The sequence below is a fragment of the Psittacula echo genome (genome assembly GCF_963264785.1).
Source record: "Psittacula echo genome assembly, chromosome: 1".
Classification (NCBI taxonomy): Eukaryota; Metazoa; Chordata; class Aves; order Psittaciformes; family Psittacidae; genus Psittacula; species Psittacula echo.
The window spans coordinates 86640125-86656375 of NC_137735.1; the positions used below are offsets into that span (position 1 = coordinate 86640125).

A 16251-nucleotide genomic window follows, 5' to 3' on the forward strand; every position below is an offset into this window, starting at 1 on the left:
TCTCCCTGTTTGCAAAAATACTAGAGTACTTTCACAGTTTCTTCAAAGCAGAAAAAAATATCTGCCCAACCTCTTCTGATATCCCTCCTTCATGTCCCAACATCTCCGACGTTGAAGCTTGCTCTCTTCTACTTGCTATGCTGGTCTTTCCAACCTCCTTCTCCCTGCAGGTTCATCCTTTGCCTTTCAACCCCTCACTAGCCTCTGGTTCTTCCAGCTTACAGTATCAGTAACTTTTCACTTCAATTTGGAGTGCCACTTTCTGACTGTACTTGCTCCCCCACACCCTCAACATTGGTCTTGTCACCATCTTCTCTGACCTCACTGAAGACAAAATCTTGTCCATTTCTTCTCCTCTCCCCATCTGACACCTCTTCAGCATTGTACCACCTTCTGAAACTGTCCTCTCACCCTCCAGAGACTTCTTCTTGGTCAAACCTCATGGTCACTCTTTCTCCCGCCTCTCAGATCTTTCTAACGCCAATCATGCTTTCATTGCTCTGTTTGCCTTTGGTGATTCTGCCTTTCCAAACACTCTCAGGTGTCTTCTTCTGAAGTCAGCCATTTTCTTGATCCCTGTGAAAAACTCACCAGAACTACCTCTGATGTAATTTCTTTACATTGATTTCGTATTCATGCCTACCAGGCTTACCCTATCCAACTTCAGATGCTAACATAACTCTGAGATGTCTTCTCAGATTCCTGGACAAGATTAAGAAAGTATTTCTCTCTAGACTGCCTCCACTTCCCTTCCCAAAAACACATGCTTAATCACTGTCCTTTTTGTCAGGAGGCCTGAGGTTTGGGGTGGGGGGTTATTTGCTCTTTGTCATCCCCAAGATCTTCCTTTAGCTTTCCCTTCCCTCAGAAAAATGCCACCCTCAGGTGCTTACTACGTCTCACCTAAATGAAGAGATGCTCAACAAGGGTGTGCAATATGCTCTCCTCCAACATCCTAAAAAATAACGCGCCATGCCAAAAAAAGCATCCTACCAAGGAGTATCAACTTCACCAAACTGGAAACCTCTGGAAACGAAGTTACCTCTGCTAGACAGTGAGTCAACTGAGTGGCAAGTCCTTCATCACCTGAAGTTTTAATACCTGAAGTTTTAAGTGGCTCAACTGCAATGTGAAATAGAGCCAAACATGGCTTTACATGAACACATATATTAGATGGTTTTGTTTTTAAAGGGTTTGTTTAAAAAAAAAAACAAAACAATTTTTTTGAATTCTCCTAACATGACACCTTTAACATGTTCTGGTCACCCTATTCTGCCAAGTCAAAGAAACCAGAATTTACAAGCTTTACAAAAAGAATAACTAGTTGCTAACAAGGCTTCCAAGGACTGCTTCTGTAACACCAATAATAAAGGCAAATTAACTTCTCCTGCTGAAGATGTATTTTTCTTGTATTACTATGATTGATCAGAACCAAATTTAGCAAACGCAACCAGTGCTCACTAGAATCTATCTAATCATAGCCTGTTTTCCTGCTCAATACTTGGCCTAAAAGGACATGAAACAAAAGCATTCACAGGAAAATATCTACGGCCTCATATATGCAGACAGTGCCCTCTGAATGCAAAAGTTTACACACCTGTGAGTACAAAAATAAATATGACATGTGATGTCAAGGACACTTTTGCATGTCCCTCAGGAATTAAAAGCTTTATCAGCTTGCCTTAGTAATCAGCAAGTAAAATGTGAGACATTTTTATGTAAAACATTAAAAGTACGCATGTTTTCCTTCCAGTGCTCCAGTTCCCATTTGCCCCATGCTCCCAGTCACTCCTATTAGGCATATAAACCCAGCTAATTAAAATATTTTCATGGCCTTAGTTCACATTTTGCTAGCGTAGGGTTTTGCTCTTCACAAATAGGCCACCAAACCTGTTGTTTATCTCTGGCTGGCACTATCCGTAGAGGGTGACTTGGACTGAAGAAACATGGGACGCCAAGTATCTCCTTTGAGTCAGAGAGACAAAATTTCTAGGTATAACATGTTCCCAGTAACAGTCAAGCTTTCTTGTTCACTATCCTCTGGCCTCATTCGAAGCATGTTATGGAGGAGGAAGGTAGTGAGCCACGTAAGGCAAGATGAGTTGTATGTCAAAAACTTACATGTGGGAGGGACAGCAAGCATCGGCTATTGCACTCATATGCTTCTTTGTGTCTTCCAAGTTCATTTAAGGAGCGGGCTTTCCGGAAAAGTGCTCGGATGTTCTCCTTGTCAAGACTTAAAGCCTTCTCACTGTCTTCCAGTGCCTTCTCATACAAGCCCTGCATGGAAGAGATCACCTTGAATCAGCTGAGGCACAGCAGACTAACCCCTCCTTCTGTGTGAATGCTAACGTTTTATCTCTCAACAGAAAACAGGAATGTAAAAGGCAGTTGGAATGAGGTGTATTACCTCATACAAGACCAGAAGACAAATACACAAAACCTTTGTTAAGTCATGCAAGACTGAAAACACTTCAAAGTCAGTAAACGCGAGAATTGAGGCTGCTTGAGCAGCGTTATCTCGTCTCTCCCTCTACCTTGGGCATGTCACATTTGACAGTCTTTAATTATGTGACTGCTTGTTAATTTTTTTGTCATGGGACTCAGCCTCATTATGAACAGGATGGACCTGCTCTGGGGTTGTGCATAAGGGAAAGCTGTTATATTCCTTAGGAAAAGGGAAGCACACAGCCGTTTATAGCCTAAGTATTTCAGAATGCTTCTCCATGTGTGTGCCGAAAGTTCCAGCAAGACCCAAAGCCTTCTCACCATCTTCCAGTGCCTCACTTGAGGAGGCAGGAGCCTCCAGAGCAATGCTCAAACAGTATTCCAGAGAAATACTCAGGCAGTACTGAAAGGCACTGGATCATACTAACTCGTCACCAACAAGGACCAATACCTGACGCCTGGCCCCCTCTCCTTCACATCCTTCCTCAGGTCTCATAAGATACAGCGCAATACTGGGGAGATACCAGAGTGTTCTGCATCATCATCTTCTCCAGTGTTGGAACAGGGAGCAGACAAAACCAGGTGAAACCCCTCTTGACATCTTTTCCAATTGTATGGCAATGAAACCACAGCATTTTCCCTGCCCTGTTTTGGGAAGGCACTCACCATGGCAAAGTAGCAGGCAGCTCGGTTGACATGCAGCTTGCACAGGAGCTCCTTTGGGATGGTCACCTCGTCGGAGGCTGCATAATCCGCCACAGTCAGACCTTCTACATACTGCACGAGCGAAAGCTTGAAATCCTTCTCTTTAAACAAATCATTGCCCTCTGCAAACAGGTTTCTCACCAACTTCTGCAAAAAGGCCTGGGCAGCAGGGAGAGAGCAAACAGACTGAAGTGGCTATTTAAACAGGAGAGGCTTCCCAACTTCCCATTCCTTTCCATATGTTTTAGCAAACTTCCTTTCCACTAAGATTATCCTGCCTCCCCATCCTCCTCCAAAACATCAGTCTCCTGGTTAGAGGAGAATAACGCAGTCAAATCTCCTTTCTTCTTAAATACTCAAGTGTCTTCTCCTTTTCCTGACAGTTGTCATTGTCAGAACCTTAGAACTTTACGTTACAGGCAGAATTGTGACAGACCATTCCACGATCTTCACTTTTGGTATGTAAACTAATAGCTGTGCAACAGAACAAATCTTGCTAACCAGTGGGTTCCCAACTTCAGAAAACAAGTTCTTCATTACCTCATAATCTTCTTGGCTTAGGGGTAATGTGGACCTGAAAAAGAAAGAAAATGCTCATAAAACAGGCATCCATGCAAACAAGGGCTTTTGTCTGGTGATGAAATAATCTTTCTGGTCCTGTGCTGTTGACCTCAGTGAGGTACTGAACATTTTATCACTTCAAAGGCAGCTGGAGCAAAGAGAACACAATTAGGGAGCATTATGCTAGGTGATGGCCACAGTAGTGTCAAGAGATGGTCAGGTCCCAAAGGGATTTGGGACTACAGGAATCATATTCTCAGCTATTTCCTGCACACACATGATCATCTGTAATGTGCCTTCAGAGAGACAACTGAAAAAAAACATCTTTGAGAAAGTCCCATGAGAGATTGTCATGAAAAATACAAATGTATTTTAAGTACATCTGGCTCTAATGAGAGATACCAGAATGCCACTCCAAGACCTTCTCAAATACTTTGCGAGACTAAAGACATACAGTGACAAATGCAGTCACTTTCCTCCACATTAACTTAGCCAATACCTTTAGGTTTACACCACAAAAGGAAGGGAGAAAGCAATGCAGGTTCGGGAGGCCACTTAACTCCAGCTGTCTTAGCCAAGGCTGCTAGGCTATGCCACAGAACTGACAGTGCTGTGCGGATAACACCTACCCCACAACAACACTGAGACTCAGAAGAAAGGACCATTCCTCAGATCAGACCAGACAAGTCATCCAGGCTTGGTCCACATATATTTAATTTTCCTCTTCAAGGAGAAAACAACAGGCTTTGGAGAAATCCTTCACGCCTTTCATAGCCCTCCTCACTTTTGAAATATATCTCATCTAATCATCATCTACTCCTTAAGTATAGGAAATGCCATGGCTTTGCAAGAAACATTCACACTGCTCATAAAATTGGACTACCTCTTTCACATCAAAACAAGCCAACAAATGACACTGCCCCTGGTTCAGATTTCAAGATACACTCCAGAAGCATAAGCAACACACTGTCTTTCTGAATTATCGTCTTTCCAGGAATATTGAGCATTTTTATAAATGTTACCAAAATAAACCTCACAAATGCCTCTCTGAAACTGGGTTGTCAGCCCCATACAGTCTCAGACTGGGGGAAAATATCATTCCCATGCTACAGGATATAAATATGTAACATGGAAGATTTGGTGCTTTTTTTTTTCCCCTATTGTAGAGGCACAGATTTCAGCTACAATAACTGCAGACTCAAAGCAGACCTTAAAAAAGATCCCAAACCAATCTGACTACGATCTTGTTGGTTTGTTACTCACCATGCAACCTGGACCCGAGTCTGAGGCCTTTGCAAACTCCAGTACTGGAGGGAAAAAAAACTACTGTACTTTATAAGGAAGTACTTGGACTTACAACTGTTACCTAAGCAATCACTTCAAGCTCTAGAAGGCCACATGATATTCACAGAAGACTGACCTGCGCACCTACCAGGCTGGCAACTGTAAAAGAGCCCAGGTCATCTATTTCTCTTATAGGCACCATATGGGGTACCTGGCAAGTCATTTACCTTGCTTTCCCCACCTACAAAATACAGACAATATCTCCCTTCCCAAGAAAGGTGGGATGACCTTGTTGAAAGAGCACTTTGAGATCTTCATGCTGAAGATGAAGTAGAAGGTCCAAGTACTGTTGGTGCTATGCTGACTATAAAGATCATCCTGGAACTGCAGTGAAGAGCAAAACCAAAAGAAATTAAAATGATAGATTTTCAAGGTTAGAGAGCCGGCAGGACAAGAAACACCCTGAAGAATGACAGTGAAAATCCATAGGAAAAATATCTTTTTCCTATGCAGCAGACTCAAAATCAGTGAATAGGATGCACTCACTTCCAGAAATCTTTGGTACAAAGATAACTGCTTGCAAAGCCACAGGAAACAATGAGGTTGTCCACTTACTGAATGAACTGAAGTCCTTTCTCTATTTCTTGTTTCCTCTTCTGTCTCTCCATTATAGTTGCTGCAGAGGAAGAAGAAAAAGAAACAACACAAAATGAGTCATTTTAGGTCTTGCTGGCAATTAAGCAGCACAGCATTTTGTGTGTGCCTGAATTTACTACTAACAAAATGTTCCAGACCAGATGCCCTGAACACCAAAGTCCGTGATTTATTCACACTGCAGATACAGAACAGCAAGCAGCTCAGTACCAAGTATCTGCTTTTTCTCACATGCCACCACCAAGATACATGGGCAAAGAGGAATTACTTCAGATTGAGCTCTCTACTTAGGCTGTCAGTAAACAAAGCAACGTGAACCAACTGTTATCATGGCTGCCTTCTAGGAAAAGGGAAAGAAAAAGAATCAAGGTTTCCTCTGCACTGGCAGGCATTTCAGGAATTTGTGCTAGGCCCCTCCCATGATAAGGAATTCTGACCACTATTTATCAGGGCCAGATTTAAACTGGTTTACTGCAGAACATATGAAACAAGTCATCTATATACTGTATACAGAGGCATATCACAAAGAAACATGAGAAGGAAGGAGATGGAATTGCTTGCCGTGGGCCACTTAAAAGGACAGCCATGAATCTATGCAATGGGAATTCCATGATGAAAATCAGCAGACAAGAGCAGCACAGACTTGGGAAGGCTCCTATACAGAGGGAACAGAGCCCCATCACACAGTGTTTGAAATTGGAGTGGGCAGTGCCTGAGGATGGCTCAAGAGAGAGTTACCCTCACTTAGCCAGGGAAACAAATGGGCATAGTAACTTGTTTGCATTTGACCAAATCCAGTCTGGGTCTCTGTAAGCACAGACAAATAAGTAGAATGATGGAGCCATTTTGGAATAATATCCCTTTTCTCAACTAAAATGGGTTTGAATTATACCACTAGATACATGAGCTTCATCCCTGCAGTATGGAAGCACATCTTGGAATGGATCCCCCAGATGTCTCCCCAAGGTCTGACACACAACAAAAGGATAAAGAAGGGTAAACGGCATGGCACTTTGCAGCAAAATACAGTTGCTGGCAACAGCAAATTTCCCAGTCTTGCCATCACCCAGCTGTGATCACAAGCAATGCTCAGCATTTGAGGGATGGTAACTTGGGGACAAAGGCAGCAAGCACAGAAACACTGAGATGAGATGGAGCTAATGACACTGTGCCTTCCCAGCCTGGGATCACCTCTGAAGAGATCATGAGAAAAACAAAAGTAATTTCTCTAACTCTACACTACAACAGCTTTGAGAGCATTATGGCCTGGGTCTTTTTTACATTAAGACCATCCCTGTCATTTTAAGGTATCTTACAGTATCTATGGCACATTCAGTCTGGAACAGGGTGAAGTAACCTTTAAAGTACACGAAAATCAATCCTGACAACTCAGCAAGCCCTTATTGATTGTGCTCTGTGCCATGCAAAATGCAGAAGAATTGATACCTGCCCTTTACCAAGAAAGAGAGTTGGGGGAAGGGGAGAAGTTAAGAGCAAGCAAAAGACCAGAACGAAGTGGTAGCACAACGAAGTAATAGCTTGAAAGTGACACTGTGCCGTTTGTAAGTCATCAGACATTAAATTTGAGAGCAATCTGGTCCAAGCAGCAGGCAGAACATTTTAAGCAGCTGCATTTGGAACAGGATGGGCAGTGCAGCAAGAAAGGGAAAGCCAACAGACAAGGTGAGTGATGATCAGCACCTCTACAAAGGCTTTTAGCAGAAGCAACGGAGAAGAGCAGGTAGACTTCAGTAAAACACCAACAGAAGGCCTGGAATGATTTATAAATAGCCTGGATAATGAGCAATCAGGAAGAAAGAAGGAAATTTAGCAAGGAGACTGTGAGGTTAATATGATCACTAACACTACAGGCAGACAGGCTTGAGGGGTAGAAAAAGAGATAGAGATAATTCATTTGATATTTCTCCTTGTGTGAAACTCTGCAAAGACAGAAGAAGTAAGAGAAAACAGACAAGGGGAAAGGAGCAGTAGGAATCATTTCCACATAGACAGCACTGACAGGCACAACAGAGGACGGAGCAACCACAAGCACTCCAGGAGAACTGTGAGGGCTATCAGAGGCAACGGTGGGGAAAAGAGCTACCCTAAGAAATTACAAGAGATAAACTGGGTGGGAAGTGGAGAGGGGAACAGAGTAAAGCTGTCTGGTTCTTGAATGCAGTAACAGGCTTGAAATGTCTCAAACAGTCTCCCCTTGAACCTTACCCACATACCCTCTCCCCATGGTCCATGAACTCCACTGCAGCTTCAGTCCAGGCATGTTGCCTTGTCTGAGCTATACTGTATGTGGACCTGTCCTCAGTTCTATCTTCCTGGACAAACCTTGGACCTACACTGTAGGCAGCTTGCATCCAGTCCTGTCTCTGACACCAACTCCTACCGCTGGATTTGCTGAGTGGACCCAATTCACCACCTCATCTTCTTTGGGAATGTTGATGAACCCCTGCTATTAGCATCTTGTTCTGCCTGCACTCTTCAGATGAGGTAGGACTGTGCCCCAGTTACTGAGGGCACCGCTGGTGGCTGTCAGCACCTTCAGCTCCTAGCTTGTCTTCCCCAGAGGAGCAGCCCTGCTCTTGCTGCTCCCTGACATGAGCCATGCTAGGGAGAACAAAAGTCAGGGGAGCAAAGTGGCAGCCCACAGATCTGCTGAAATGGGAAGATTATTGGTGACTGTGGGGAGAAGAGTTAACACTGGCTAGTCGCCACAAAGACAATGGCTGCACTCCAAAAATCCTGTGGTGCACCTTCACAATTCTGTATGTCCACAAAACAGATCACCTTGAAAAGCTTCTGATATGCACAGCCTACCTCAACCTCTGCTTCTGAGCTCAACTTTTGAAACACTACTGCAAGGAGGGGAGATCAGTGCTTGTCCTCACCCCACTGCTAAACCACCACACACAGCAGGATGTGGCCATGGGTTACAACCAGAGCTGGTTACTGTTGCTTGCCCATAGAGAAGGGTATTCAAACCTTACTGATCAAAACTGGAGTGGAGCCAAAGGACTACAGGGAAAGGCTCCAGAATGTCTCTTTCCTGGAGTTACCCAACTCTTCTTTCCTGCTGGAGCTCCCTTCTGCTTTTGTTCTCCTCACCACCATTGCCACCACATACAACATGTGTATCTCTATCCTTGCTTCATGTGGATGGCTGACCAAGCTGCTCCATCTCTGTTAAGCCCCACAGCAAGACCCCCATTAAAAAACCCCTCTGTGCCATGCATGCCATTTATTCTCTGCAGTCCTACCCTCGTCTTCCACAGTGAACATTCTGCAACTGAAGACCCTTCATTGCTTTCTTTAAACATAAACCAGAAGCTTAATCACCCCTCCAGACTGTTGCTCCCTGATATTGCCCTGATTTCCCTTCCCCTTGCAAACGGGTGACTATCTTTCTCCACTAAAGCTCTGTCACACCTTCAAGCTTATGTCACGACTTTGCACATAAGACTCGTCTCTTCATGGCAACACCCTCAAAATGCACAACACATGCTGCTGCCCTAACAACGTCCTTCACACCTCCTTCACACCTCCTCAGGTGGCAGACCTCTCCCCTGTTCTGCCTGCCCCACCACCGCTGGAGCCTACCATTTGCACCCCTCCTTTTGCTCCTCACACCTCTTCCCTGACACCCCACCATCAAACTTGGTCACTTCTGTCTCCCCTCATTGCTCCAGCCTCCTCACCGTGTCTCATTTGACCCTCAGACCAAGCCACACGCTGGTTACACCAGCAAACCCAACACACAGCCAACCACCCGTACATGCAACACTTCTGCTGCACACCATTCCACGGCTACCACATAACTCATTTTAAGCACAGAGCCTGTTTAGCTTTTGTTTTCTCAGTCTTTTGAATATTTTTAGAAACACAGTGGAAAACGTTAAATGAAGCAGTATGTCTAAGCGCCCTTCCCCCCCAAATCTGTCTGTCCAGACTTGTCTGCTCAAACCACCAGCAGAGTTTGAATCCAGAGTATTTCTATCCACACTACAAAGTTCTTATCCTTTCAGTCCGGAGATGTTTATCCTCTTTGGTCCAGCATCTAGAAAGGACTTTATACAGAGTTTGTCAATGAGTTACAAACTACTTGCCAGACAGAAGTGCTGCAGACAGGCAAAATGGTTTTTTTGTTTTGAGAAGGAAGCACAAGCCAGTAAACAGGGTGACTCAAGCACAAACTGATATGCTCTATGAGACACTATGAGATGAACTGAAAGTCTAGAATTTACCTTATCAAAGACCTGGGTGTTATTCCCAACCCTGCCAGAGCTGAATTTATGCAAAGTTTTTCATACTATATTTCTGGGATGGCAATGAGTTCACACTTGATGTTCTTCCAGGCCTTGAGTATAACATTTCAGCCAGAAATAAGTGCACCAAGATGCAAGTGGCAGGTTGTAGAGCTGAGACAGGAGCTCAGCCCCAGGCTGTGTGTGCTCTCCTCCAGGCAAAAGACTCCAGGATGTACTAGCCTACAACATGAGAGTCTTTCACTGGCTGCAGTTTGGCCACCTCAGTGGTGCAGCAGAATGGGTCTGCAGACTCACGTCAAGCAGGGAACAAACCACACAGCCCACTACAAACATGAGCTCCCACTTGCTCCTGCAGCTGTTCTCTGCCAAGCCCCACTGCCTGGGCTTGAACGCTTCTCACAGCCATCAGCTCTGAGTCCCCACCACCACAGTGTGCCCACTGGGTCCAACAACCCTGCCCGTCCACACACAGACCACCCCAAGGTACCTCCGTGGCCACTCTCCCACATCCCAGCACCCCACTCCTGCCCCACAGCACTCTCAGGGCAGCTGTCATCCAGGTGCCACCAGCTTCACCCAGCAATACTTTCAGTGAATGCAGGGTGAGGTGGTGACAAACCCCTCACCCCCAGCTGAAAATAAGAGCAGTGAGCATAAGGTTCCCCAGGAAGGTGTCACAGGTGGTGGCCAAAGCCTCAACAGACCACCTCGGCGCCCATAACCCCATTTTTCACTCCCTCCAGCCTCGTGCCCCACACATAACACCGTTAAGTACTGCAGGCCACTCTTCCTCCTGCCCCAGCCCACCGGACCCTGCAGTGTGACGAGAGGGTGGTGGGGTGACGCTGCCCACCCCTCGGCCCCTTGCTCTTGGTTTCGTGCCCACCTCGTTTGAAAATTAAATCCCGAGGCTGGTTCCCACACGGGTGTAGCGGGAAAACCCGCTCGCCTCCTCCGCCCACCCCCAGCACTAGGCCCTCGATCCCCGGCCTTGCCTAGCGGCCGCCGCCGCCAAAAACATCACCTCGCCCGGCCGGGGCGGAGAGGGGCCGCCGGCGCCTCCCGCACCCCCCGCGGCTCGGCCAGGCGCCGGCACCCCGGCATCCCCGCCACCCTGGTCCTGCTGGGAGGGGTCTCCCGAGGCAGGAGATATGCAGGCTTCCCCAGGAAAAGGAAAACAAACCGAAACGTACTCTTCCTGCTTCCCCACCCCCCATCATCTTAAATAAAACCCACACATTTCCAGGAGCCTGGGAGGCGGCTTTAAGATTAAAAAAAAAAAAACCAAAGATAACCTCCCTTGCCACCCGGAAACTGAATAAAGCATAAAAGAATTGGGGAGGGGGGGAGGAAAATAAAATATCCCACAACCTTATTTGATAAACTTTACAAGCCCCAACGGAAAGGTTGCATCTGAAAAGCTATTTCACAAGAGCTTCTCTGCTGCTTCATGGGGTTTACACCAAACAAGAGGGGGGAAACTGCAGCCTAAATAAAGACGTGAACACAGCGCTCAAACCTACAAACCACAAACAGGCACAAACGCAATTAATACCAAGTTTTTCATATAAACCCAGGGGCTTTTCCCCCAGCTATCCACTTTTAGACCAGTGCCACATTTTTTTCCAGGGGGTGGGATTAGGATCTCTGACAATTATTTTTTTGCAAACCCCACATTTCTGGCGGAAGAGAGGGTTTGCTTCAAAATCTCACCCATATTATTTTTCTTTTTTTTTTTTTTTTTACATTTGCAATTACACAATGTTTCATCCATGCAGCTACTATTTGAAACCTTTACTTTCTAATGAAGCAACATCCAGATTTTCTCGTTTCTCAAGTCCACCCCTTTCTACATACACAAACACATACACACACACACAGAGAGAACTGGTTTAAGACAAAAATAATCCCCCCAAAATAATAATAAAGGACTCACCTCTCCTTGGGTTTTCCCTCCCACACTATGTATAAACTTTCCGTGATAAATGGTATTGTATTACTAGAGATATTATTAATGTATTATTACTAGAAGTAATAATAATAGTAAATGCTATTTAATTACAGAAGGCAGCATTCTGCTTCTGGATCGGCTGCCCCTGCAGCTCCCTCCATGTGCCTCCTGATCCCTTTACTTTCATTTCCAGGTCTCGCTCTCGCTCGCTCGCTCTCAGCAGCACCAGCGAGAGAAAATGCCTCCCTGCATATCCTCTGGGCCCTAGAGGCTCCCGCTTTCCATTACAAAAATTCACAGATTCGACCCTTGTGGTTGGTTTTGAGATTCTTTAAGGTGAATTAGGCTTAAAAAAAGGTATATTTAAAAAAAAAAAAAAATACAAAAATGAAAGTGCTTAAGCAGTCGAGGCTCCGTTCTTATTTTAATGCGACATTTTTCTTCTTCCTGTTGTCTTTGCTGATGTATAAAATACACCCCAGAAAAAAGCCAAGCTGCCTCTGCAGAGTGATTGCATGCATGTGAAGCGCAGCAATGAACTGAATTACGAGACTCCCCCCTCCCCATGGGATTATAACATATGTGAAGCAGTGACCCTGCTGCCCACCCATACATGTTTGCTGGAAGGGGGCCAGAGCCATTGCTTGCGGCAGAGCAATTATCTGTTCCAGCCAGACCTTACGTATTCCACCCCACCCTGCAGAGGGGGGTCCCTGTAAATAAGATCTTCTGCAAACACAAATCTTTAGGTGGAAAGGAATATGCAGTGTGCGTGTGTATATAACATTGTTATTACATACCACTGTGCATTACACAATATGATATTGTGTAATATATATGTATTACATATATATATGTATTACAATATATATGATATATATGTACATGCATATGTATTTTTATATTTATGTTTACATATATGAGTTTAGGCACTTCTTTGAACCAGATTTTTGCCTTGTTTTCATCCCAAATCCCTCAATATTTGCAGAAAGTGCACTGAATCCCCACAGCAGCCCATGCCATCAAAGCCCCAGGAATGAGATGCTGATGGGAAGTGGGAGCCCAGCGGCACGTTGTTCTGTCATGGGGAATGGTTGTGAAGACAGACATCCACCGACGGCCTTAGACCAGGGATCCATTCATCCCTGTCCAGCTGCACTACCATTAACTTCAAAAAAAACCCTCTGAAATGAGTTTTATGGGGGTTTTAGCTTCCCGGGTAGGATAGATTTTTCTCTCCCTAAAGGATTCTGTCTACTGTTAGGTCGATCATCTCCAAACTGACACTGGTTTAAATTATTACTCCTTTTCCAATGTAATCAGTGACATGTTTACTCTTCAGCATCTTGCTTCTTGTATTTACAGTGACCCAAGAGAGTGTTGCTTTGTGCTATGCAGCTAAGCAATGCTGACAAGATTCAGAGGCAGGTAGAAGATATCATCTGAAAGTGTACTAAACTTGATTAATATTTTAAAAGTTGATCAAAAGACAGAAGACTATTATACTGAGTAGGATTGGCTTCTGTCAGCTCTGTCAACACAGTAAAAAGATAATTTATGAATTATATTATGAATATATATTATTGTATAACGTACCATATGACACTGGAGAGCACCTTCTTATGCTCTTCACAATATATAATCGCATTGATATTTTTTTCTAGATATTACAATCCAAAGATTGATGGACACAAGCAACCATTGTGTTACAATAACCTTGTTCTGACATAAGAAAAAACACAGAAGCTTTTGTTCATTAAAAACTGACAGTACAGGTTTTTCAGATTGTGCTAAATTCCAATTTAGGCAATAAAGATCTGCCTACCAAGGCACACCCTGTGACATGAATTCTATATAATGAATAAAATCATAGAATGGCTTTGTTTGGAAGGGACCTTAAAGCTCACCCAGTTCCACCTCCCTGCCATGGGCAGGGACACCTTCCACTAGACCAGGTTGCTCCAAGCCCCATCCAGCCTGGCCTTGAACACTGCCAGGGATGGGGCAGCCACAGCTTCTCTGGGCAGCCTGTGCCAGGGCCTCACCACCCTCACAGTGAAGAATTTCTTCCTAATATCCAATCTCAGTCTTCCCTCTTTCAGCTAAAATCCATTCCCATTTGTCCTGTCACTACCTGCCCTTGTAAAAAGTTCCTCTCCAGATTTCTTGTAGGTCCCGTTTAGCTACTGGAAGGCTGCTGTTAGGTCTCCCCTGAGCCCTCCCTTCTCCAGGCCAAACAAGATGAACAATGAGTAGAGTCTATCCTAGCTGGGCCTCTGCTGTAGAAGCTGCTGAGCAAAACATACGTGAAATGGTGAGCCCTGTCAAGGGGTGTCTTTGGACCAGGTGTGGGAAAGTAAACATGGGGAGACCTGATATGCCCCAGACCACACAGGGAGGGCAGCCTTGCAGAGCCATTATGTACCAAATGATTCAGAGAGCCCAAGACACCTCCAACTCTGCAGCACTTCTGAAAGGTGAGACATCACAGCTGGGGGAAAGAAGAGGGCTTAGGAGTTGCTGGGAAAAAGAGAAGCAAGCCAAAAGTCTACACACAATTAAGAGTTATACTGGAAGAAGCACTAGTGTTTAATTCAAGAGCATTAATTTACAAGACTGCATTTCCCAATTCAATGTCATGTTATGCTTCCCTCCAGTCCTATATCCTTTGACCTGTAAGACTGAGAGATGTCCTGCAAGGTCATGGTCCAGCACACAGCTCTTCTCATGAAACATCTTGTCTCAGTGGTTAGCACAAAGATTTTCACCATTTGCAGGAGTGGTTATCGAGGTCTTGTGTGTGGGAAGTCAGCAGAGCCAGAACACTGCCAATCCCTGCTACAAAATACTCTGTCATAGAAATTACTTTGATTTGTGAAGCTATTCCTGTAGGGAGAATAAGTGTATGGATCTATGCTACACTAACAGGGCACAAATTCATTCCAATTCCAACTGCATTCACAGTTAAAGACTTTATTCTCGCTCCTCCAGCCCACGTAATTAGTATTAGTATTTGTGAGGACAACAGAGAAGGGAATCAGATATATTTGATATGATCCTGTTTATTGATAAATATTGTGAAGAGCTAATAACAAATGCCAAATTCCTTGCTTATATTTTCAAAGTTCAAGCTCCTTCTTGAGATCACCCTCATTTATTTCCTGATCTGATCTGAGTTTTCTGGCAGCTTTATGCTTCTCACATACAACCATAATCTAGTCATTGCCTCATCTTCTTGGTTTTCTTCAGTTGCAAGAGAAACTCCTCTTATTATTTCTGAGTTAATTTTTGCTCAGGTTTTCCATCTGGTTGCTGTACCAACTTACGACTTTTATTCTCTCAGCTGTCATGCTCCATAAAGAAACTTCATTGCTTTTTGTATTTCCCCTGAACAAAGGTGGTCTGTCATGCCATTCAACCTAATGCTGTCTCCCATGTCACGCAGCATTGCCAATTACTGACAATCTTGTCTTGGGTCCATATAAGCATTTGATATAATTTCTTAAAACCACAGTTTGGAGAACTGTGAGAGAATAAAAACGCCTCTTGTAATATTTTGGGACTAAATGGCAGAATAAATCCAGGCTATTACTGACCTCAATACTGATCTCGCAGGTATCTGTACCTGCCACAGGAAATGTACCCGTATCAGTGCCTGCAGGTTGGAACTCAGAGAGAACGAATTGCCTCAAGAAGACCTGCGCAATCACACTGCAGTAGGAAGCAGGTTTATACACAGCTCACCTTGTCCCACCAGACGTACTTTTATTTCTACACTCAAGAAGAAAATGTCACACACACCATACACACGAAGCAGTCAAGCAAACTGATGCTTTTTGCATCCTGAAGTAGGAATGGCTGCACACTGCTGGATGAAACGCTTTCCTTAGCGGAAAGGTTTGACAGTAACACCTGAGTACAAGATGAGATCTGCAGAGAAATTATCTAAATAAGGCTTCACAGGAGAAGGCACTCGTGTCTCATCTGTGGGTATCTGGGAAGCCTACAGAGCAACTCTGAGCTCCTCTGACCACATCCTCCCTGAGCCACTGTCGTGAAAGAGGCCTGGCCGCACACCCCAGATCAACTCGGTCCTGCGACACCGGTGGCACGGCTGCCTCGGAGCCCGAGCGGCAGGAGCAGTGGTGGCCGAGGGCAGGAACAAGGGCCGGCGCCACACGTGCTCTCTCGAGCCACAGAACACAGGTACTCAACCCAAACCCTGGTCTCCTCCCCGCACGCCGACTCCGCGCGAGGCATGCCGGATACTCCCCTCCTCCAGGACTACATATCCCGGCATGCCCCGCGGCTGAGGACGCCGCCGCGCAGGCCCTGTAGACGCACCCACACGTAGCGAGGCCGGCCGGC

At 45.0% G+C, this 16251-nt stretch overlaps 1 protein-coding gene across 9 annotated transcripts in view; it reads right to left on the bottom strand.

Moving 5' to 3' along the window:
* The window catches only part of ZC3H7B (zinc finger CCCH-type containing 7B), a 52466-nt gene extending 39897 nt beyond the window's left edge, over positions 1 to 12569 (bottom strand). For 3 of the 9 annotated variants that reach the window (XM_080625401.1, XM_080625402.1, XM_080625399.1), the window contains exons 1-5: positions 11869 to 12569; positions 5614 to 5674; positions 3694 to 3727; positions 3115 to 3312; positions 2122 to 2280 (exon numbers count right to left, since the gene is read on the bottom strand). In XM_080625401.1, the coding sequence (XP_080481527.1) occupies positions 2122 to 2280; positions 3115 to 3312; positions 3694 to 3727; positions 5614 to 5666 (444 nt within the window). In that variant the 5' untranslated portion in view covers positions 5667 to 5674; positions 11869 to 12569. The remainder of the gene's footprint in view (positions 1 to 2121; positions 2281 to 3114; positions 3313 to 3693; positions 3728 to 5613; positions 5675 to 11868) is intronic. The other 6 variants (XM_080625407.1, XM_080625406.1, XM_080625404.1 and 3 more) reach the window with 3 other exon arrangements.
* Positions 12570 to 16251: the final 3682 nt, after the last annotated feature.